Here is a 22,252-nt window from a genome sequence, read left to right as displayed (position 1 = left end):
TTTCTTGTATCGAAGCCAGACGTCATATGATGTTTGGTCACATGGGTTCATTCATGAGCGATCTACGCAACTGGCTAATTTAAAGGAGCAGGTCAGAGGCAACGGAACATACGTTGACATCATTGGTGGGACAGCTATTTTTGGCACAGTACTTCTGTAAGTGGTCATTCTCTGTATTTTATGATGAAATACAAAGGGCTATGCACGAAATGGGTTAATTACAGCATTTAGGGCCGCCACATTATCTTTTCCCCAGCAGTTAAAACTCGATTATTTATTTCATGGATAGTGTACGAAAATTTCTCAGTGAACAGTATCAGACGTGTTTAAATTTAAATTGAGGTTAGTTTTATGAGGGTAAGAGAAAATACTTTAGTGAACTCTTAAACATAAGTGAGTGTGAGTGCCCAGCAACAGTGGCGTAATACAAGAGTGACAGTCAGAACAGAGGACATCCACTGGTGTCCTGTCACAGGGAGTATGTTAAGTATAGACCGAGGCAGATGTCAGTTGGAATGACGAGGAACTAAATAAAAGTATGATTCAACTCAACCTGACCTTTTACTAGCGAGCTAACAATACTCCAGAGAGGCCCTGTCTGTTTTTCTTCTGTAGGATCCTCTTTCCCTTAATGCATTATCTGGGTATTTTTCTTCACAGACTATAAAACTTGCACAGTAATAAAACACCCCCCTCCACCCCCAAAAAAAAGTCAGAGTCATGTGTCATTTTGTCTGTGGAATAAACTCAGTTTACTTTTCAAATGAAAACCATATTAAAATATCAAACCTTTGGAGACAGAGGTTTCTCCCAACATTATTGTTTCAAAAGAACTGGTCTGTTCTTTTCAAGAACGTATGACATTTTTTGAATACCTAAAAGTTTTTTTTAAACATTTTTTTGCTATGTAGTCAGTAGCATAATGACAATAAGTCATACAGGCTTTGTCAAACCATGACATTCTTCTGTTCTCAAGGAGGAATAAATGCATTTAATATTTAAATTAAGAGTATTGCCTGACAAAACTAGGTAAAGTTATCCAAAAGGATCCCACTGCAGCTGCTCTTCAAAAAGGGCATATCTGTTCACAGTTAAAAGTATATCAAAACAGCAGTTCTCCACATACCTCTTTATTTTTGCATTCTAGACTGTGACTTGATCTTCAGACAACATGTAAAATATGGTAAGTCCAGAACACTAATAAAATACCTGCACTCAGAGTCATTTAAAGAATAGTATACTTTTATCATATTAAGTAGAAAATGAGAAAATAGATTTGTAGCCAATAATCATTGGTCCAAAACAAGAAAAAAGTAGGGTTTTCAAAAGATATAAAAATCGTCTATTTATCTCTCCCTTCTACCTCTACAATAAAGTCCTTTTTCTCTTTCATACATACACACACACGCATACACACAAAAAAGCTTAACTACCAGTGAATGGGCATGACTTCTTTTTCACTCAACAGTTTTTGTTTTGTAAGATAAATCCAGAGCTCTACCTGGCTCAGTACCTGTCTTTGTGAGTATCCAGTAGTGTCTACTAAACTGACTGGGCAATCATTGGTTTCTCTGTGGGAAGACTCAGTTCTTCTTCTGTTTGGGGTTACTGCTGTTGAAGAGATTGATTCCAGTCCTGACACCAACACCAGCCCCAGTCACCCCTGGCTGCCGCAGCACCTTATCAAGTGTTGTCTTCTTGATGGCAGCAGGGGAAATCTTTTCTTGATCAGCTAAGTACTGCAGCTCCCTATCAGTGAGCAAAAAGATAATGAGGAGAGACAGCAAAACAGAATGAGGCATCACAATTCTTGGGGTGCACAGATTTACTGTGCCTAAAACACAGGTAAAAAGCATTGTACATTAGATGAAGATGATGAGACTAACTTCTGAACTAATTCTAAACTAAAAATGAGAACACCATGAAAACCTCAGCTAGTAAAAGCTATCAGACAAATATGTCTGACTGTGTCCAGACACTTCAATGCTCCCAAAACCCCCTGTGTACCTGGTTCTTATGCAGGACGCCTCCACTGCATTTATAAGCAGGCTGCGGAAACCACCGCTCTCCATGACGTGCAATGCATGGATGGTGGCGCCCCCTGGTGAGCATACATTGTCCTTCAACTGACCGGGATGTTGCTCTGAATCAAGGAGCATTCGGGCTGCCCCCTGAAATGAGACACAAAATTGTACTTCACTTGTTAGATAAGCTTAACCGTCCAAGCAAAACCACTAGCTACACACATAGGGGTGATGCTGGAAAATTCTGCCCATTTAAACAATGCATCTTTCTGATGACATTTGCAGTAACCTAAAAGGTATATTATTGGCAAAAGTCTAACCAAGGATCCTTTAAATATTACGCACTTATATCAATATCATGAGTAATTCAGTGACTGCTCATGATGCACTAGCTCTCACCAGAAGAGCCTGAGCTCCCAGTCGAACAGCCAGTCTCCTAGGCAACCCCATCTTTACCCCTCCATCAGCAAGAGCATCAACAGCAGTGAATGCCTGAAGACAAACACACACAGAGATCTTACAAACTGCAATAAAAACAACTACTTCACACAATGTGTTACTGTAAAACACCATTCTGGAGCTCTTGACACTGATTTTACTGAGTAAGATATCTTACTCAGATTCGAGGGACTCAAATGTCCTTTAGAAGGTAAATGACTTGAGAAGCAAACAAAAAGAATTCAAAGCGCATGTACGTCCCATAGCTGCAAATACAGCTATCTATTATATAAAATATATGAATACAGCTATCTATAAACACGCTATGTCATCAAAAAATAATAAAAACAAAAGCTTTTAACCTGTAACAGTGGATGCATCACAATTTTCAAAAAAACAGAATAAACAGGTTTATAACCACGTGAGGTTTCCTCTGACATCAATATGTATGTAACTGAGGTCCAAAGCCTCACGTACATAAGCTGGGCCACTGCCACTCAGTCCTGTGACAGCATCGATCAGGTCCTCCTCCACTTCAGTACAGTATCCCACACTAGCCATCAGCTGCTCTAACAGCTTCCCATCCTCCACCTCCGCATGGGTACCGGTGGCATACACCGTGGCCCCTTCTCGTACCACCACGGGTGTGTTGGTCATACAACGCATCACCTTTGGGGATGGGCGGTACTGCAGAAGTTTCTACAAGACCGAGAGAGACGTCAGAGACTTATGACAGGATACACTGAAAAACCGGTCTAATTTTTTTTAACCTTTATAATAATATCTTGTAACTAACAACTTAAATAATAATTCTGAGTGCAAATCATGAAAGGATAGGTCTTGTGTAAGTGTCTGAAGAGGGCAAATTCTGGAAGATCTAGTTTGAAATGCTGGAAATACTTTATCACATATAGGAAAATGAGATGAGATACAATTTAATCGCCATCAGTCTTTCTATCGGCTAATCTATTGATCTAACTGCATTTGCCTCTCAAACTCTGTCAGCTCTTCAGCAGGCACCAGAGATAAAGGAGCTACATGTTGCAACATGGCTGTTTAGCCTGAGGGGAGAGAGTGCATAGTCTCGCTCTTCATGAAGAAAATGACTGACAGGAACTGTATCACAGGCACACTGACCTTCTCAATAGAGCTGATGGTCACACCAGCTGCACAGGACACGATTAGGTGGCGGTCTTCAATGTCTGGCCCAATTTCATCCAACACAAATGGGATGATATGCGGCTTGACAGCAAGAAAGAGAACGTCACTTTTATTCACAGTCTCCTTGTTGCTGGTGGTCAGGTTCACCCCCATTTTCTGCAGACGAGAAGAGGTCATGCCTTATTGAACATGCTCCTGAGCAGTCCAACAACGTCACTGCCTGTCAAACAGTGAAATGCACTCACCCTAAGCCCAGTGACTGTTGGTAAGTCTGTGTCTGGAGAACTGGCTGTTATTCTGTGAGAGGCAATTACACCTGATGACAGAGCAAAGGCACCTACTTAAAATCTAAAACCAACAGGGAAATGCTACATTCGATAAGCAAAGGTTCCTACTGAAAGAAGACTATTTTTTTCACTCTGCCTGTTGTACTGTTCTAGCTGTCAGACATTGTCCTACCTGCGGCGGTGAACCCCTTCACCAAAGCGTGAGCCAGTTGGCCCGCTCCGATGAAGCCGACACTCATTTCGTTTTGCCCTAGAAAGAAGAGTTGATTCACTCTTACACTGTTTTAAACAAGTCTATTTGTGTCTGAATACCCACGAGCAAACGGAAACTCTGAAAGCGCACCATAACAGTTAACAAGACAAACCGCTGATCTCATTGCAAAAACAACCAGACTTGTTTTGCTGTGTGGTTTGAGGGCTTTTCCTGATTGCAGAAGTAGTCAGAAGGCTCTGATGCTTCCTAGTTCCTAATTTACGGAAATCGCATAGCCATAACATATTCACTGTATATATATTATCCATTACATATTTACTTACTTGCAATCAGGCGTCAGAATATGTTGCGTTCGCAATCTAAGGTTATTTAAAACACTGCAAATTTGTTTCTCCGCGACAACGTGGCTTCGCATTCATAAGTTTATCACGTCCCCTGCACACAGTGAGTGGCGTGTTATGGAACCAATCGTGTAAAAGTATTGCTTCAACAGTAACCAATCACAGTAATCGTACGTACCAGGTGAGAACGCGGAGGCTGATCCTGAACTTGGCCTGCCATATCAGATGGAGGCGAGGCTAGTTGCATCACCGTGCTGAATGAAATATGTAGGTCAACCCATAAGCAGGCTTTTCCAGCCTGAATCACCCGGGTTGACAAAGCTTCAACCCGCAGTCTTGGATCAGTATAACCTGGGTTAAAATTCTCTCTCTCTGACTGTGTGAATTTATGAACTGGCCACACGGGTGTGAGGTGAATGCTTAAGTGATTTTAGTTTCCATGAACTTGTCACTGACTCTAAGGTTCACTGAGGTTTATCCAACATGTAGTGTTCATACTGGACTGGCGACCTGTCCAGGCTGTTTCCCTGCCTTTTGCCCGACGAATGCTGGGATAGGCTCCAGCACCCCCTGCGACCCTAATTAGGATAAACGGTTTATATAATGAGAGGGTGAGCGTTCATAGTAAATCTATAGATAAGACAGAACATGTCACTTTTCTCATCAGCTCTAGCTAGTTTCAGTTTAGATATGTGGAACTGTATAAAATATCTTAAATGACCAGAATAGTCTCTTTCACTAGGTTTGCCCTTCGGTCTTACATGCTATTCTCTCTCTCTCTCTCTCTCACTCTCTCTCTCTCTCATATACAAGCACATCCACCCACAAAGATAGTATGAAAGATAACATTTCATACAAAATATAGATATTTGCTTCAAGAGTCCCCTAACAGAACATTTATCACTGTGCAGTTGAGTGGGGTTCCATCCCACTGAAGAGAGAGGAGCGAGGGGACAAAGGAGAGTACAGAGAGATAAATTAAAAGGTATCTGACAACAAGGTTGCTCTGTCCACAATATGCAGGGATAACAAAAACAGAGAATGAGAATATCAAGAATTCACAGAATTAGTTAAACGTTGTATTTATTGAGATTATGAAGTATGAATACAGATTTACATCAAACAGGCTTAACCGATCAACCAAAGGTGGGCAAAACTGAGACAAGGTAAAAGTAGTCATCACACGGTACATGAATTCAACATTAAAGAGAGGATATAGTATTACAGATGATTCAATGGATACTGAAGTAATAAAATTGTTCAAATATGAGACTAGGAGGTAAATTGATAATCTCCTCCTTCAAGACATACTTGGTTCCCCCTCTTTTTTAGTATTTACCTTTTAAATCTTTTGATAATTTACCTTTAAAATACAGGTTATTTTCTGCAGTGAAAGACATGAGGATATTCCCTTGGAGAACTGTGCAGTAGTCAGCCTCGGAGGTTACACATATCTGTTCATATATTATTATCATTTACAATATCTGCATCATTAGGGTGGAAATCTAAAAGCAAAAACTTCCAGATTAAAGGTTAGATTTCAGAGGTCACCTGGGCTATCAATAGAGACACACTTTTACAAATCCCCTTCCCTTTTTCTCACTTCATTTGTTACAGCTCAGAGAAATGTTGAACAATGCTAAAGTTGCTAAAGTGGTGTTTGTTTGGATCTAAGATGTCAATATCCATATGTAAAAGATGTATTCTAAACATAGAATACACACACGGGCATATAGAACATACAGAGTACCACATAATGAGCTAATAATGGAGTATTTTGGTTCTGACTTGGAGATTTTCTCTCAGATCTTAATTCAGACTGTGAGGAGTTGATTTGAACTGAAAATATACATTGTGTGGCAGATAAGTGTTGAAAATGGTGTAATTTGCTGTTTACTGATGAAACAGTACTAAAGCACTGCCCTTTGTCTAGCAGTGGATGTTGGGCTAAATGTATTTATCACCAATTACCTAAACCAACGCATTTCATAACAGAAAAGTAGATTATGTCATTCAGGGCCCTGTTTACACCATAAATACAAAACAGTGTCAAAGAAAATGGCATGGCATGAATTCTTATGTTTTTTAGAAACAGGCTGGTGTTTCTCAGGGATGCTCATAGCATAATAATGCTCGTGGGAAACCTGGTCCAGACTGTTTGTAGAAAGGATGAGGCAATTGTGGACTCATCCTGAGCAGTCTGCTGCAGTGCAGTATGCTTTATTTGAGAGCAATACAGTATGCTGTGCAGTGTGAGCTGGACTGCATTTACACGAACTTCAGCAATATGCATTTGACTGTCTGAATTGACCTGACATTTTCAGTGCTTTTTCAGTAATGTGTCACAAAAAATATCAAGTGTATGACCTGAGCAGGAAAACTCTGCCAGAGACAGATCTCAAGGTGCATTAATGCTCTCCCCATCATCTCCAGTGAGGTGTTACTGTGTGTCCGACGGAGAGGAGCTGATGCGGCCTCAGGCGGCAGACTGCGAGACAAAGCGAATCCTTTGGGAGTAAACCAGATCAGTGAAGTATAAGACCAGGTTGACGTGTGTAAACACAGCCACCACCAGCTTACTGTCCCATGGGCACTTCCCCCGTGGGCAGTTGTCAGGCCGACCTGGTGTGCCGTATTTCTTGTCAAAGCTAAAGACAGGCCAGACCACGGCAGTACTCAGATACAGCAGCACAGCCAGGAAGGTGTAAATGACCACAAACCGATCGAAAGGGAACCTCAGAGCAGACGTCCTTCCCGATACGGTTATGGCCACGACTACCACGGTGACCGCAAAGCACAGGCTGTAGACCACCACACAGTACTGTGTGGGTATGTGACGGTTGTACTCGCTATCATTCGCGAGGGCACCAAAGATGATGCATGCCACAAAAGCCTGGACGACCTTGAGAAGACCTGACATGGTGGCCATGTATCCAACTATGTGACCAGGCTTAGCCCTTGTGATAAAGACTTCGGCCCCATAGGCAAAGCAGCAGACGCTAGAGCAGACGGTAACAGCAATTCGGTAGTTCCTCACTTCACAGCCCTCAGCCGGGCATTCGGAGTTCAGGAAATAAACCGGATAGACCACGGAAGCGGTGACATACATGAGCGTGGCCAGCATAGCGAAGGCCACCGTGAAGTTGTCCCAAGAGATCGGCATGCAGCCATGCAAACGTGTCACATCCAGCGTGAAGACCAGCAGCGTCACTGCAAAGCAGAAACACCACACAAACATGCAGAAGGTCCCGTATGTGGCGCTGTACCCGGCGCTGTGGGCCACCAGAGCCATGGTGGTACAACCCAGTAAAAGCTGGAACATGCGAGCGGCTCCCAGCGGCGACAGCACTGCCTCTTTGTTGAGGTAATGTCCTCCGTGGGAATCCATGACCAGGCCTTACAGGGGATATGTCAGGTCTGGCTGAGTCCGAATGTCCTCGCAGTATCTCAAGGCTGACTTTGGAGGCCTCGCCCTTTGCCCAGCTCTTTTTATAGATAGACTTAATTACAAATCTCCCTCTGTGCTTTCCTGGGCTGCTTTGTAATTACGGCAGTGTGCTTTGGATCAGATTACATTCAACCACTGTACTTCTTGTCTTTCTCTTCACTTGAGGAGTGAACTTCAGAACGAGTCTCAGATTTTAGATATATATACGATTTTGAACAAGTGTTAGAGCAGAGAAGATTTTACACAAAAACTTGGTTAGAAGTTAATCTTACTATTGTTTATGTTAATGAGGTTGAAATAATACCCCACGTCATCCGCCCTGGTTACCTTGTCCCTCAGCAGTGCTCGTGCTACCATCAACACTCAAGGAAAATTCCTTTGAATCTAAAAGGACAGTCCCATCTCGTGTTGTGTTGCCTCCAAGGTCTTGGCACTGTTGCTGTCCTTCACAAAGTAAAATCTCAAACAACAATTCCAAAATTCACCATTCCAGAGATTCAAAAGATACGAGGACACTGGCAAATCTCTCCGTATTGTCCCACAGATGTAAAACGGTAAAAGATGTCTCCAACAACGATCTCATTCAGAAGAATGAGGGTGTGAAATCATACGCCCCCAATCTCTTCTGTCACCTTTTTTCCTACTACTGTGTGAATCCTTCCATCTATTTCTCTCTCATTCTCATCCTTTCAATCCTCTTTTATGCCTTTCACTTACTCTCTCTCTCTCAAGCTGTCGTCGTCTTTGTGTGTTCAGCACTGAGGGAGAGACATTTAAATGACTGAGTATTGCTGAGCTCAAGACCAGGGACCACGCCAGGTCTAAAAATAGGGGTCTATATTCCACAGCGGAATGGGGTGGGAGTCCACATGTGCATGTCAGTGTGGGGAGTCAAGTTTCTCAGGGTGGAGAGTGAGGGGAGAGCACATATTTGCACAAGGTAATAACAGGGGATGATATAACAGATACTCATTCAGCTAGGGTTTAACAAAATAAATTACATGCGGAAAGGCTGGGATAATTGTCTATGTGAATTTATGCACAGGCCACATGGGTGTGAGGTAGATGCCGAAGTGGTTTTAGCTTCCACGAACTTGTCATTGACTCTAAGGTTCACTCAGGTTTATCCAACATGTAGTGTTCAAATTAAATCAAAAGATAAGACAGCACATACCTCTTTTCTCGCCGATAACTCCGACTCTGATAACTCAAGATCTTGTCATGTCAGATCTAGTTTCAATTTAGATATGCGGAATTGTAGAAAATATCTGTACTGCTGTACCAGTGAGAAATGTCTGATTTCACTGGCCATGCACAGAGTTTTGCCCTGCAGTGTTATATGCTATTTTCCCTCTCTCTCTCTCTCTCTCTCTTCTCTCTCTCTCTCTTTCTGTGTGTGCTCGTGTGTGTGTGTGCTCGTGTGTGTGTGTGTGTGTGGGCACTGAGTTTGTTATGGTAGTGTGTACATAGTTTTGGAGGAGGAGACTAACTTATCTATGAATATAAAAAAGGCAAAAACACTTATGAAAATGTTTCTTTGGAGTAACTGTAATATGTCCTTTCTGGTAGAAATACATGCAGTCAACACAAGAAAAAACAGTAGAAATATTTACAATTTACAAAGAATCAGTTCTCTGTGAAAACAGCACTTATAAATATGATTTACATAACAAAATAAATATGTAAATTACCAATGTAGCTTGAGCTTTTTTTCTGTTAAAAAATATGGTACAGAGCAAAATAAAAAAATTAGTAATACCTTTCCTTCTCTTTTTTTGTGAAATAGAAGATATTTTTCATTATTCACAAGACTTACTTAACAATGTTACATAAAACATAAACATTATATTAAAACGTGATTTTCTAAATATTAAATAGTTCAACAGTCCAGAGTGTCTTCATCTGAGAAAAGTCAAAAGTCAGTCAACCTTTGAGGAAACCTATTGTGGATACTCCAATACACAGAGCCACTGTCATAAAAAAAAGGTGTGGAAATTGCATTGAATCAACAGAATTCATTACATAAAAAAACATTTTGTTTCATTAGCTTTGGATGTAACATGAACATTACAACCTTAATAATGATAATTTAATATTGCTCACTGGATACTCACAAAATTGTATTTAAAAATGTGGGGCTAAGTTTTAATATTTCTATAGAGAAAAAGAATATTTTCAGAGGGCCAACCTGAGTCACATTCAGTGATGATTCACTAAACTGTGGTTTTAACTGTATAAAAAGATGATTGATTTTTACAGTGCTTTTAATACTCCAGACATTAGGGTAATAGTGTGACAGCTATCAAAGGTGATTCATACAATTATAGCACTGTTATTATCAACTAGCAGAGCCAGCAAGATAACCACCTTGATAATGAGGACCCATGTTTTATCAGATGAGCAAACCGATACAAGCAAAATGATACGAGCAAGAGGATACTCATAAATACTGTGGTTGAATTATTATACATGGCTAATTACACATTAAAATATATATATATATATACCGTATACATTATTAGAGATATACCTGGAATAACTGGTTAGACACAAGAGACCAAGTGTCATGTGTCTGCTTTCCGTCAGTTTTTTTTTTCTTCTTTTTATCCTTCCACCTTCAATCTTTCCTCATCTACCTTTCAGAGGAGTGTGGAGTTCAGTCCTAATACCACGTATGGGATAAGTGATCCAGTGCTTTTGACACATCTGTGTGCCTGCCTGTTCTTGTCTTAAAGAGTACACTCCATTTGATACGATAAGATCCTCCTTATGAAATTGTGGATACTAACATCATCCTGTCTGTGTACTTCATAAATCCTATATAAACGATATCATTTTTTCATATAATGTTCTGTAATTTGACTGTCTTTCCTTTAAAATGGACATATCAAAATCTAAAGAAAAAAAAACCCCATCATTCTTAGAGTTACTAGTAAAAATGAGCAAATAATAATAATAATAATAATAAAAAAAAAACAGACCAAAAAAAAAAAGTGGAATATCCGTAAAACTGGATTACATTCGTGGTGATTTTTTTCTTTTAGAACCAAAAGATAAGTTAAAATGAGAGAAGCAGAGAGGTGTGCATTGTCCTGTTGACATGTAGCTTTCAGTACTTTTAGAAGTACCATGTTTTGGGAGGTCTTTTTTGGGCTATCACAGTGAGTTAGCCCTTACATCTGAGGTGAAAACTGAGCTGGATTTGACCAAGTCCCTCATTCCAAAACTCTTCAAAAAGCAACCTGTTGTTGTCTCCTCTCCTTAAGAATTACTAAGCTAAATATGGAGTGGATGAAGGAAGTCAGAACTGAGCTTTTTCCATCAAGACTGATTCCTCCTATCTAGTCTTTAGGAGAGTCAAAACTAACCATGTAGAAGAGGCAATGTAAGGACACTTATTTAGAGTTTTGGAACTAAGGTCGAATTAGGGCTGTGGTGTAGGGTCAGAGGTCAGAGGTTAGGGGTGGAGGTATCGGACGGTGAGACAGGGAGGCTATCCGTGCTGGGAGATGTCCCCTGCCTGTCTGCGCCGTTTTAGCTGCCGCTGCTGAGCATGCCCAGTAGCTTGCTGGGGTCCATGCCTTGCTGCTGGGCCATCTTTTGCACGTCAAAGCCCATGTGCATGAGGAATTGGATCACGTTCATCTCCTGTCCTGTTGACTGATCCCGGATGGTGGGGCACGTGGGGTTGCAGTGAGGCCAAGGACAGCTGTCAATTAAATGAATAGGACAGCCTTTGGGTGGAGTTTTGTTGTTCCTGTTGTTGTCATGGAGACTGCGGTCCCAACAATGCAAGGCTCTGGGCAGAGAGGTGCCTTTCACCTGAACGTCGATCCAGTAACTACAACAGACACAAGAGGGTGCTATAGCTCAAAGTTGGTTCCACTCACAACCTGCATACCTCATTCAACTGCCAAAATTAGAGCCATCATGCATTTTAGCTGATAGCTAAAGATGACCAAAAAAAAGATAAGAGATAAAGGAATGAACAACACTTACTTCCTTGTGATGATTTCATGCGACAGGCAGGCTGGAGCAAACATAGCCCTGCAGATTAAAATCAAGAGAAAACTCTTTTAAACAACAGCTTATTGAGACCATGTAAAAAAAAAAAAGAATCCACTAGTCCCTCAGTCTGATAAAACATTTGTTTGTACATACGGGACATCTTTCAGTGTGTTCCTCAGCTCAATGCCCAGGTTCTGAATATAGCGCCATTGCCCCTCCTGCACAGGCTGGCCAGTCAGATGGATGTTATCCACCGTCAACTGGGCCTCATCAAACAGCCACTGGACCACAAATACTGGACCTGTCAGAACATTTAATCAGCACCGGAAATATCAATATCATAACAAAATACACAATTTTATAATACATTCCCTCTCTATGTCCACATATACACATAGAAAGACACACACACAGCACAAATTTACTAAATTATGTGCGTAAATGTTTGCTAAATTGCATGGACAGATACAAATGCACACACGTAGACTTAATGAACACTCACGTCTAATTGTGGGATAAACTCTGTATCCAAAGAAACAGTTCCACTCTTTTCCTTCATATGCCTGTCTGCATCGCTCAGGAACTACGCCACCCCAATACCTGAAGAGAAAACATCAGATGTCCTTGATCTTAAAGAAATGAATGATGTAAGCAAGAATTATTAAAAGTATATTGTGTAGATACAATGGAAAAGTTATTGTCATCAGAGATGTAGGGCTCAGTCAAAACTAAGTTTGATCAGATGTGTTGTGGACAAAGGGAATGGGTTAAGTGTCTTACTGGATTCCTCTCTTAATGGCTTCTGTAGGAGCACAGCTGATGGTGTCCACGCAGTCGGTGCAGCGATACTGTTTGTTATCCAGAAACCATCCGGAGTCGGACAGACCTCGGACCTGAATACTGGAATGGCCCATTTCCTCCAGGAGCTCTGCCACAGCATCCACGTTCAGAAGCACCCCTGTGCCCCCAGCACTGCGGACCACACAGAGAAACACACATTTAGACCAGAGCATCAGATAACAGGCCTAAATTCTTACAAACACACACTAATCACATGTAAACGTGCGCGCACACAAACACACACACACACTCTTACAAAATCATATGGACAGAACCAGAGAACATGTTGCGACCAGAACTTTGACTCACCTGCTCCCGGCTAACAGCAGCACCTTAGCGTTGTCCAAACCCTTCGTCAGTAATTCTTTCACCACCTCTTTTATGATTAAAGACCCCATGAAGGCGTAGTCATCTGCACACATGACGGCACAATACACAATAAACGCTTTACACAACCACAGACACGAGGCACTCCGAAGCACAACAGCTACATGACGAATCTCTCTTCTACATGTAACAAAAAGTATAATTGATGGCTTACTTTCATCTGTCTTTGGAGAAGCTCCACTCCAAACATCACTGGAGCAGTAGGGGATGAACCTGAAGAAAGAGTGCTCCATAAATCAGTGCTACTCCACAGTCACTGCCATATTGTTACTCTTGGTACACTTGGACATTTATATGCAGTGCTATCTGGATGATATTCTTTTTTGAATACTCTGTTTAACTTGGTTTAACACTTTGTGCAAACAGAAAAGGACATATACGGATAAAGCACTTACACCATGTTGGCATTCCACCAATGGGGATTTTCCTCTGGCAGAGGAGACAGAATACCAGTGCCTGGAGAGAGAAGAAAATTATGGACACAACAATCATCAGTCATCAGCATTCACATTTGGATCACCACATCAATCTTAACTTCTAACAAGAAATGGGAAAAGGGTTTGGAATTATACAGAAATTCAGAGAATTGAACAACATTCCCCATTTTACTATTTATAGTTGTTGTTGTTGTTGTTGTTTATTTTTACCTGTCTTGGTCTGTGGCCATTTGGAGGAGCTCATGAGCCTTCTCATTGTCTCATATCTGCTGTCACAGTTCTCTTTGTTAAAGCAGTACCAACCACCTACCAAAACAGAGAGGTTGAATATGGAATTACAGTAGCGTTCTTACAAGCATGACGTGGCTAGTTTTTATGTTTGCAATTCTCTGGTCACCTTGGGGAAATGTACGTACCCTCCAGGAATATCAGCCATCTCCGACTCCCTCTGGACTCCTTCAGGTAATACCTATAATGACAGACATACAGCCATAATTTTCCACAAAGTACATTCATTGTAATTTTTTGCTTGTTTGTTTGCTTGACGGTTAAATGGCTTTTTACACACATGTATCTGTCATTTAAAAAGTGCAGGTGAAAGTACAGAAAATGTGCTTTACCTGTAAAAAAGACAAGATTTTGCTGATAGATAGGTAAATAAATAAATAAATAACCTACCTAGCTACAGGATGGCTATAAACATTCTGTTAAGTAACACTCCACTAAATATCATTACGGCTGACAGCTTTAACTGAGAACAGTGATTTTCTTTCATGTTAACAGTAATATTGCACATGCAGGTTGATCTGCCACACAGAAAACAGTAAACATTTACTCTGGGATAAGTGTCCTTTCCTAGCTATCTATTCATACATGGCTGCTAAGATGTACACTCCATTCTGTTTTCTGTCCATGATACTGAGCCCCTGTATTGTGTTGTACAAATGTTCAAACCAGGGTTCTTTTCTACAGACACACATTTCAATGCAATGACCACAAACATTGCACAGGGCTCTACACTTGCTTCAACTGAGTCTGATATAAAAAAAAATTTGGTGATAAAAGTGAGACTGGAGATGCTGATGTTGCACTACTAACACACAGCTGTGCCTATGGCCTGCAGCTCTGAACAGGACGACACTCTAATTATCAAGCCACTATACCATATCCGATCAGGGGCACTAGAAACAGGTACCTTGATTCCTAGTAGAGAAAGGGTCCATCAAGCCTTGTACAATGTTTAAAATTTTCTTACCTGACTCCAACCATTACATCAAAAAAAGACTTTATTTGATGTGAACTTTGTAATCTTACACAATCTTTGTAATCTATAACAATCTCATTAATGACCATTTAAATATAGGCCTAATTTGTGAAACAATAATACAAAAGTTCAAATACCAGTACCTGGAAGAATGAAAATAACCGTTGTTACTTGGTTTTAACTTGTAATTAGATTTACAGCTATTTCCTGCGTGCACTTTAATTGTCATCTACTGTTGCCAGGTTTTTTTTTCTCCTTTTTATTCCAGGTTTATGAAGTAATGGAAAAAAATCCAGATCATGGGACTGCCTTTACATTCCCTATAATCTTATCCTGTTTACGGTGTGCGTTACATTCAATCTATAATCCAGGTCAATCATGGGTCATCAGGGTGACTTCAGAAAAAATCTGATATCATCAAATTGTCATTATAAAAATATATCTGTTGAAATATATCCGGTGAGTATTTTCAGTCTTCAGAGGCTAGTTTTGTAATGTTGCTTAGGAATGAATGAGTCATTCACAGCAACCCAGTCTCTGTAAATGTTACTGATGCTATTATATGCTGGCATGGACTCGAGAGATTGAGATAAAAACACACTGCTCTCTCTGAAGTTGTTCACGAACCTGCAGCTCAGATGACCTCATTACATCAGTCAAATACAGTACACAAAGCAAGTCCACACACTGAGCGCTGATCTCAAACAGCTATCTTTCTGCACAGATAAATCAAACACATGAAACAGCATGACTGAAAGCAATAGTAGTGCATTTGAGTCATACAGCATTTAAATGGGTGGTCTTAATGCTGACAATATAGTGACAGGCTGTGTTTGCACAAAGAGAAATCATCTCTAGCTTGGCTTTTCTTGGGATTACACTGATAATTATCAGTGATCTTGAGTTTGTTTTCTTGTGACTATCACCCTGTTGCTGTGAGATCATCATTTTCTAAATGCAGAATCGTCCAGAGACTTTCATCTGACCCAGAATCAGACTACAGTCCCCTCAGTTCTCAATCAGGGAATATGAAAACGCTGATAAAACATGAAATATGATACAGGCATGGATGAATATGGAGGTCCACGCATGCAATACAGAAAAAGGACAGAGTGGCACATGCAAACGTGCACGCGCGCACACACACACACACACACACACACACACACACTTCTTTCTCCAGTGACATGTTGCTAAGTTCATACAGACATAATGAACTCTGAAGGCAACCACAGACCACAATTCATAGGAAGCTTTGCTCATTCTGAGATTTTAATGAAAAACAAAACACCTGTGTCCCTATTGTACCAGCCTGAATGAAAAATCTTCTGTCCACAAGAGGGCAACATGATCGTTAAAGTGTTTACTGAGAGAGAATTGCAATGGACCTATTTCCAATACACACTACACATTCTCAGTATTCTGAAGAACACATAACCATATTTGAATAAAGTGCTTGCATGTGCACCAGTCTGAGAAATCAGACTGAATCTGCTTGACCTGATATTACTCCTGTTTCAACTGAGGGAATGAGATGGATTTAAATTTTATGTTGTTCCACTCTGCTCAGAAACTGAATTTGAAAACAACAGCTGACCAGTATTTTTTTTTTCATTCTTATAACAAGAAACTACCTGATCACTGTCATTCAAATTCTTTGTTGGGATCTTTCAAGATCTGTCTCTACAAGGAGCCCATCAGCCCATGATACATGACAAACATCAACTCTCTATCACCTCAGGTTTGTCACAATTAGAAAAACAGCAGTCAGCATTTTTACTAATGGTCCAAGTCAGGGATTAACATTCAACAGACTTCTGTGACATTATAGAACATTTCCCTTGGTCCAATAAGAATGTATAAGCACTTAAATCGTGTGTGTTGTGTGTGTGTCTGTCTGTGTCTGTGTGTATGTCTGTGTGTGCATGTATAAAAGAGGAAAGACAGAGAAACAGCTAGGCAGCGAGAACGAGAGTGTGAGAGAGAGAGAGAGAGAGAGAGAGAGAGAGAGAGAGAGAGAACACAGAGCTCGACACACAGGAGCCCTTGCTTGCAGCGTAGCAACCGCAGGTCTGAGTGAGAACTCGGGCGCCTGCCAAAAATATCGCTGCTTCAAAGGGGTGAAACAAGCAGGAGGCTGAATGGTGCATGCTGGGAGACTCACTGGCTCTACTCTGCACTAACTGCCAGGACTGATGCTCCTGCTGGGAGTCATGGAGGACACAGTGCAGTCCACAGTCCACAGACACATGTCTGAACGGGTTGTAGAGTGGATGCTATACACTGTCATAACAATGACACCAGTTATTCAGATATGCATTCTACAATGCATTCACTGTATATACATTTTTGGCCCATGGCTAGCCAAATCTTTTCTATCTTCATGATGTCATTTCAAACGCCTGACTCCCGAGGACTGCTTCTGATCAGAATGTTTCATAACTATGTGCTGGAAACAGAACTATACTCATCCAACCACAAAACAAGCTGTTTCCTAAACTGGAAAAAAAAATAAAATGAGTTCTAATTTGGATTTCCATTTTCATCTAAAATACCATTTTTGGGAGACAGTGGTTTGTATAACAGCTATGAATAAAGGTCTTTAATCTCTTGTCATACACTGTTTATTTATGAGCAGATAAGCAACGTCATATAACAACAATGTTATATGTCTATTTATATAAAAGCACAATAAATATCATCGCTTCGTTTGAAGTTGAATTATGTTGTGACACTGAAAAAAAAAAAAAATGGCATTAAAAATGTGAGAGGGATTTTATACGTTGATCTGTTTACCTGTGATGTGACAAACATGAGATGGTGTAACCCAACAATAAACTCTTTAAGCGTCATCATTTGGCAAAAGCTTTGTCTAATAATGATTTATTTAAAGAAGTTAAGACATGTAAGGAAGTAAAGCCACGTCCACGGTGTCGCACAAAGCACAACAGCTCTCGACACGTGACTCTACGACAAGCTATAAAGCAGCTGATTCTACTATTAGACTTAAAGGTGACGTGAACAGCCATCTGACAACTTTTTCTGAACCCGTGTCATCCTGTCACTTTCCTCGTCAGCTGACAGATAAGTCGGATCAAAAAAAAAAAATCTGACCTCTGCATGGCACTTTTGGGTTTAATGTAATACTTTTTCATGCTTTTAAACTTTAAGAGAGATTTTCACAACTACTTGGCCTCAGCAAGACTGTATAAGCCACCATCGTTTTTGGCCTGAAAAGATGACGTAACAAAATGTCTTATTTTGTAAAGTGCACATCAGTAAAGCCACAGCATCATGCAGTCACAAAACTGTTTTGCCAACCTCACCTTCTAGTAGTTTCTTAACTAAAGAAGTGAGTTCAGATGTGTAATTTTAAGTGTCTTCAGTCTATCAAAAAAAAACTTTAATTATGAAAAATGAGCATGCAGTTTTGAATAGCCTGTAGCTGACACAAAGACAGACATTCGCTGCTATTACAGTCTACAGGGGAAAAGTTGGGGCCCTTTCTGAATGTATCGAGCGCTAAATCCTTGCAACAAATATCAAAAAGTCACCTGTTCCGTTTTTCCAGCTTTCAAAGTGGAATTTCCTTTTGAACAGAAAGCAGCTTGGATTCTTTTATTAAAGTTCATTGGTTTTAGACAACAAGTTATCCTAAGTATCGAACACATATATCGTCATTATAATAAAGCTATAATTTTAGAGAAGAAAAACCTAAGTCACATGAAGGACTCCTTGTAGATCCTGCCCCGCCCACGTTTTCCGACTGAAATTGTATGTAATGCCTTCATTTGAGTGATCATTTTAGGTTTCGGTAATTTGTTTGAACACTCAAGTCAAGTTAACCTCTGAAATACGCTTAGTTCGATTTATGAAAGACCTCCAAAACTGTTGTCGGGTGGATCATAAACTGAGGAAACAACTGTTGGATGATACAGTCTGTAGGTGCGGTACGATACCCAAAGTCATTGTCCTAAAAAAATCATTTTTAATATACAGCTAAGTGGGACTGTTGCGATTGATTAGGCTACCATAAAGTCTTAAGAAACCAATTTTAAGCGAGGAAACGCAAGGATTGAAATCTTGATTGGAATTCACTAAAGCTATAAAACTACTGAAAATGAACAATTTTGGGACTACAGACTGCACGAATTTGGCAGGCAGCGCAGATTACATAATAATGATAATATATTTTTTAAAACCACAAGGGAAGATCTCAACTCTGTCAGGTTCACCCCTGCTCACATGAGAAAACTCACCCAGCTGGCGTTCCGTCGTTGCACGTGACAGAGGTATTCTCCAGAATATGCAGCTTCATGTCATAGTCAAGCTTCTGGGCTGAACATGGGTAGAGCGACTGAGCTAGGTTCTTCACCTGAGTCATGAAGTTGTCCATATTCTCTTCAACTGCTGTGAAGTCCAAAGAAAAACTTTCGGTAGTGTCACCTCTGTCCCGGTACGGCGTGGAGGGGAGTGCTCGTCTTGGCTGCGGATTGCGCCCACCTCGGAATCTTCTTGCGCCAAGAACTCCGGTTTGCAGCAGCACCAGTAACAGCGCGGAATGTATCACACTCATCGTTATCTTTTTGTGGTGTCGTCTGAAGTTCATGCCTTCACCTTGATGTTCACAAGTTTTTAACGTATACTTTTTTCGTCCAGAATATCTATTTGAGGAATGAAAGGCACATTTAGTGTTACAGAACCGAAAGAGATTAAACAACCGTCGCCTCACCGTTGCGTGCTGAACAGGTGAAATGTTAAAATCAGAAAAATTCCCCTCTGGGAAACCAATTTCAGTGTTCACCGAAGAGACGATTTTCACTCTTTCAGTTAAACCTCTTTCAGTGCTCTCATAAAATCAAAGACAGAGTTGCAACGGCTTCTCTTAATAATGTTTCCAATGGTTAAACTGGAGCTTGACTTTAAGGCATGTGTCGGTGAAGTTGTTATTGCATTGTCGTGGCTATTCTAGTTGGCTACCTGTATATAGCAAAACGTCTGTTATTTATTCAGTTTCTCCCCTTTTGCCTCCCCACGTACCAATCGTTGCAGTGGGCAGGACATTGGGCGTGATCAAGCGAGACAGACCTCCATCCTTTTAATTTATTGAAAAAATGCCCTTGCTTTGCGCCCTTTGATCCACAATGTTACATTTCATGTGGGAGTTTTTACTGGCTTTGAAATGCTTCCTAGTCCACATGAATTTATAGAGTGAGAATAAGAATCTTCTGACACATTCGCTCAGCTCACTGGGGGAAAAAAAACACTATACAACAAATACATCAATGCCGACACGAATATCAACAGAGCGTTTCTCAGTGAGCACAAACGTTGTTGTTGCACAAAGTCAAAACCAGCTGAAAGTATGTTCCTCCAAACTTAACACAGGGTATTGTGCAGCAAAATGTTGTGATAATAAACTGATAATAACTATGGTAATAACCGTAGCCTAATCGTCACAGTGATAATTTGTTCATTATGCTTATTTATTTATTTATTTGTTTATGTTTTCTGTGGGTAATTTTGCTTTGTGCTGAAGTATGAGCTTATTTTCTCTCTTCCACCTGTCAAAATAGGCTACCGGCCTACTCTTAACACCTGTCCTTAACTCGTTTCAGCAGTATTTCTGAAACAGACGAGATAACACCAACAAAATGGGGAAAATGATTAATATCATGAAATAACAATCATGAATACCTTGTAACAGGAATGAATGTGACACAAGCCGCGCATACATTTGTTCAGCGAATGACGTGTAGTCAGTGTAATATTAAGTCATTTCATAAGTAGTAATGCTGTGTTTGTAAATAACAACAGCAGCAGTTACAACAAACCATAAACAACAACAGCAATGATCATAATTACAATGAGTACCGATGAAAATAAGGCGAATTTGCTATTTGATGTAATGAAGTTGTTGAATAATGCTGCACAATAGACGTATTTTAAGTGAAACATCTAACGCACAACGACAACATTAAATGGAGTATTTGTCTGTAAAATGTCATTCTTCTGGTGTTACGTATGCAATTCTTAGAACATCCTAAGTCTCGTCAATAATGTACCGTTACCGCTTACCGTTTGAACCTTTATTCTCAGCGAACTTAAGCTTCTGTCGTCTTGTTGTGCAGTGTAGCGCAGGTTGTGATTTTAGTCAGTATGTGGGGACGCTGACACTTTTTATCTAGCCTACAAGGGGCCCCCAAAGATCAAAGCAACCATCACTCCTTCACTCCCCTCCCTCTGCCGCCCCTTCCAAACTTTCCCGCTCTACTGTATATTTTGAAGAAAGTTTTGTATCCTGAAGGGAAACCCGCACCTTAATGGAATGTTCCTTTGTGGTTCCTTAAAATTTTCCCGGTTGCGCGCTTCGGTCCAACCTGCTGTCCAAGTGGGTGAAACCGCCACTAGAATAAAATTACTAATGATCCTTGCTGTTAAGCGTTGGTAGAAATCATCAGTTGTACTGTCGTCTTAAATCGGAGGACAGTGTTTCTGGGTTCATTGTATGGTTGTGAGTTGTAGCCTATGTCTGATACACTGTTTTAGTAGGTAATATTAGCATTAAAATGGAAATTTGGGGACAAAGACTTGTATTCCTTGCCTAAATGTTCCATGATCTGTGTAAGGAGCCTATTCTTTCTCTGTATTGTCACTAAAAGCCGCGATAGTGAATGTTTTGGAGTTAATATGAGATTTGTAACCACAACGAGGCTATAGCCCATACAAAAGTAGGATGATTAAGTTATCATAAATGTCAAAAATGCTTCCCGCGACAACTGTTGCCAGAGTAAATTTGTGAATGTAAAAACAGAACAAAATAAAACCAAAGGACATAAATTACCGTAGCAAATTCACAAAGTGCAGTCTCGTCAAAAGCAGCGTTAATTACAATGGTAAATGGGTCATTCCCGCTATGCGTGAAAGTAGGACTAAATATGATGTATTAATTAACCGTTTCGTGCAATAAACTCATAAATACATTAGCGCTTTACAGACTTTCTGGGATGTCCTTTGGGATTCATCGGCCCCGTAGCGGCGAGATGAAAGAAACATGAATGGTTGGCGTTAATGGGACACTTAACTTTGTTTCTTCACGCCACTAGTCTATCCTTTATTTATGCAAGAACGTGGTAACTGGGGAGCCCCCTCCCCCACCCCCCTTTGGCGGCGATACAATGAGTGCCTTACTACTAGAGTCCTTTTGTTCAAATGCTAAATACGTGTAGAATGGAACATTCTCTATTCAGATATAGATACATCCTCACACTGCATCACTCAGCTTCTCAGCCTACACATCAGTTTTCAGACAGTGGGTATCCTGAGCCCAAGTGAAGTTCAACGTTTTCTGGAGGCTTGGTAAAGCCAAATAATATGGAGAGATGATCTTGTTTTTGAATTTT

At 40.5% G+C, this 22,252-nt stretch overlaps 3 protein-coding genes across 3 annotated transcripts; all 3 read right to left on the bottom strand.

The window, feature by feature from the left end:
- Positions 1 to 757: 757 nt before the first annotated feature.
- On the bottom strand, positions 758 to 4,536 carry pycr1a (pyrroline-5-carboxylate reductase 1a). Its single transcript, XM_030790163.1, has 8 exons — positions 4,448 to 4,536; positions 4,083 to 4,160; positions 3,869 to 3,939; positions 3,600 to 3,779; positions 2,940 to 3,161; positions 2,424 to 2,516; positions 2,008 to 2,171; positions 758 to 1,749 (listed from the first exon to the last, which is right to left on the bottom strand). The coding sequence occupies exons 2-8, from the start codon at positions 4,147 to 4,149 to the stop codon at positions 1,584 to 1,586; spliced, it is 963 nt and encodes a 320-aa protein (XP_030646023.1). The 5' UTR covers positions 4,150 to 4,160; positions 4,448 to 4,536; the 3' UTR covers positions 758 to 1,583.
- Positions 4,537 to 6,941: 2,405 nt separating this feature from the next.
- Positions 6,942 to 7,853, bottom strand: myadml2 (myeloid associated differentiation marker like 2). The gene has a single exon (XM_030790946.1). The coding sequence runs from the start codon at positions 7,851 to 7,853 to the stop codon at positions 6,942 to 6,944; it is 912 nt and encodes a 303-aa protein (XP_030646806.1).
- A 3,594-nt stretch (positions 7,854 to 11,447) lies between these two features.
- Positions 11,448 to 19,278, bottom strand: notum1a (notum, palmitoleoyl-protein carboxylesterase a). Its single transcript, XM_030790870.1, has 11 exons — positions 19,109 to 19,278; positions 14,002 to 14,054; positions 13,796 to 13,891; positions 13,544 to 13,604; positions 13,303 to 13,361; positions 13,071 to 13,173; positions 12,702 to 12,893; positions 12,418 to 12,521; positions 12,075 to 12,222; positions 11,913 to 11,960; positions 11,448 to 11,754 (listed from the first exon to the last, which is right to left on the bottom strand). Exons 1-11 carry the CDS (start codon positions 19,243 to 19,245, stop codon positions 11,448 to 11,450), a joined length of 1,308 nt encoding a protein of 435 aa, XP_030646730.1. The 5' UTR covers positions 19,246 to 19,278.
- Between the last annotated feature and the right edge of the window lie 2,974 nt (positions 19,279 to 22,252).

Source organism: Chanos chanos, chromosome 13, assembly GCF_902362185.1.
Source record: "Chanos chanos chromosome 13, fChaCha1.1, whole genome shotgun sequence".
Taxonomy (NCBI): Eukaryota; Metazoa; Chordata; class Actinopteri; order Gonorynchiformes; family Chanidae; genus Chanos; species Chanos chanos.
Note: the sequence above shows the minus strand (reverse complement) of the source record. Positions and strands in the feature narration are given on the sequence as shown.

Coding starts and splice junctions, on each gene's coding strand:
- myadml2 (XM_030790946.1), bottom strand. CDS start 7,853: ATGGATTCCCACGGAGGACATTACCTCAACAAAGAGGCAGTGCTGTCG.
- pycr1a (XM_030790163.1), bottom strand. CDS start 4,149: ATGAGTGTCGGCTTCATCGGAGCGGGCCAACTGGCTCACGCTTTGGTG. Junction 3,162..3,599: donor CCATCAGCTCTATTGAGAAG/GTCAGTGTGCCT, acceptor TCGGTCTTGTAG/AAACTTCTGCAGTACCGCCC. Junction 2,517..2,939: donor GTGGCAGTGGCCCAGCTTAT/GTACGTGAGGCT, acceptor GTTTGTCTTCAG/GCATTCACTGCTGTTGATGC.
- notum1a (XM_030790870.1), bottom strand. CDS start 19,245: ATGGACAACTTCATGACTCAGGTGAAGAACCTAGCTCAGTCGCTCTAC. Junction 13,174..13,302: donor TTCTCCAAAGACAGATGAAA/GTAAGCCATCAA, acceptor TCATGTGTGCAG/ATGACTACGCCTTCATGGGG. Junction 11,961..12,074: donor AACACACTGAAAGATGTCCC/GTATGTACAAAC, acceptor TTTAATCTGCAG/GGCTATGTTTGCTCCAGCCT.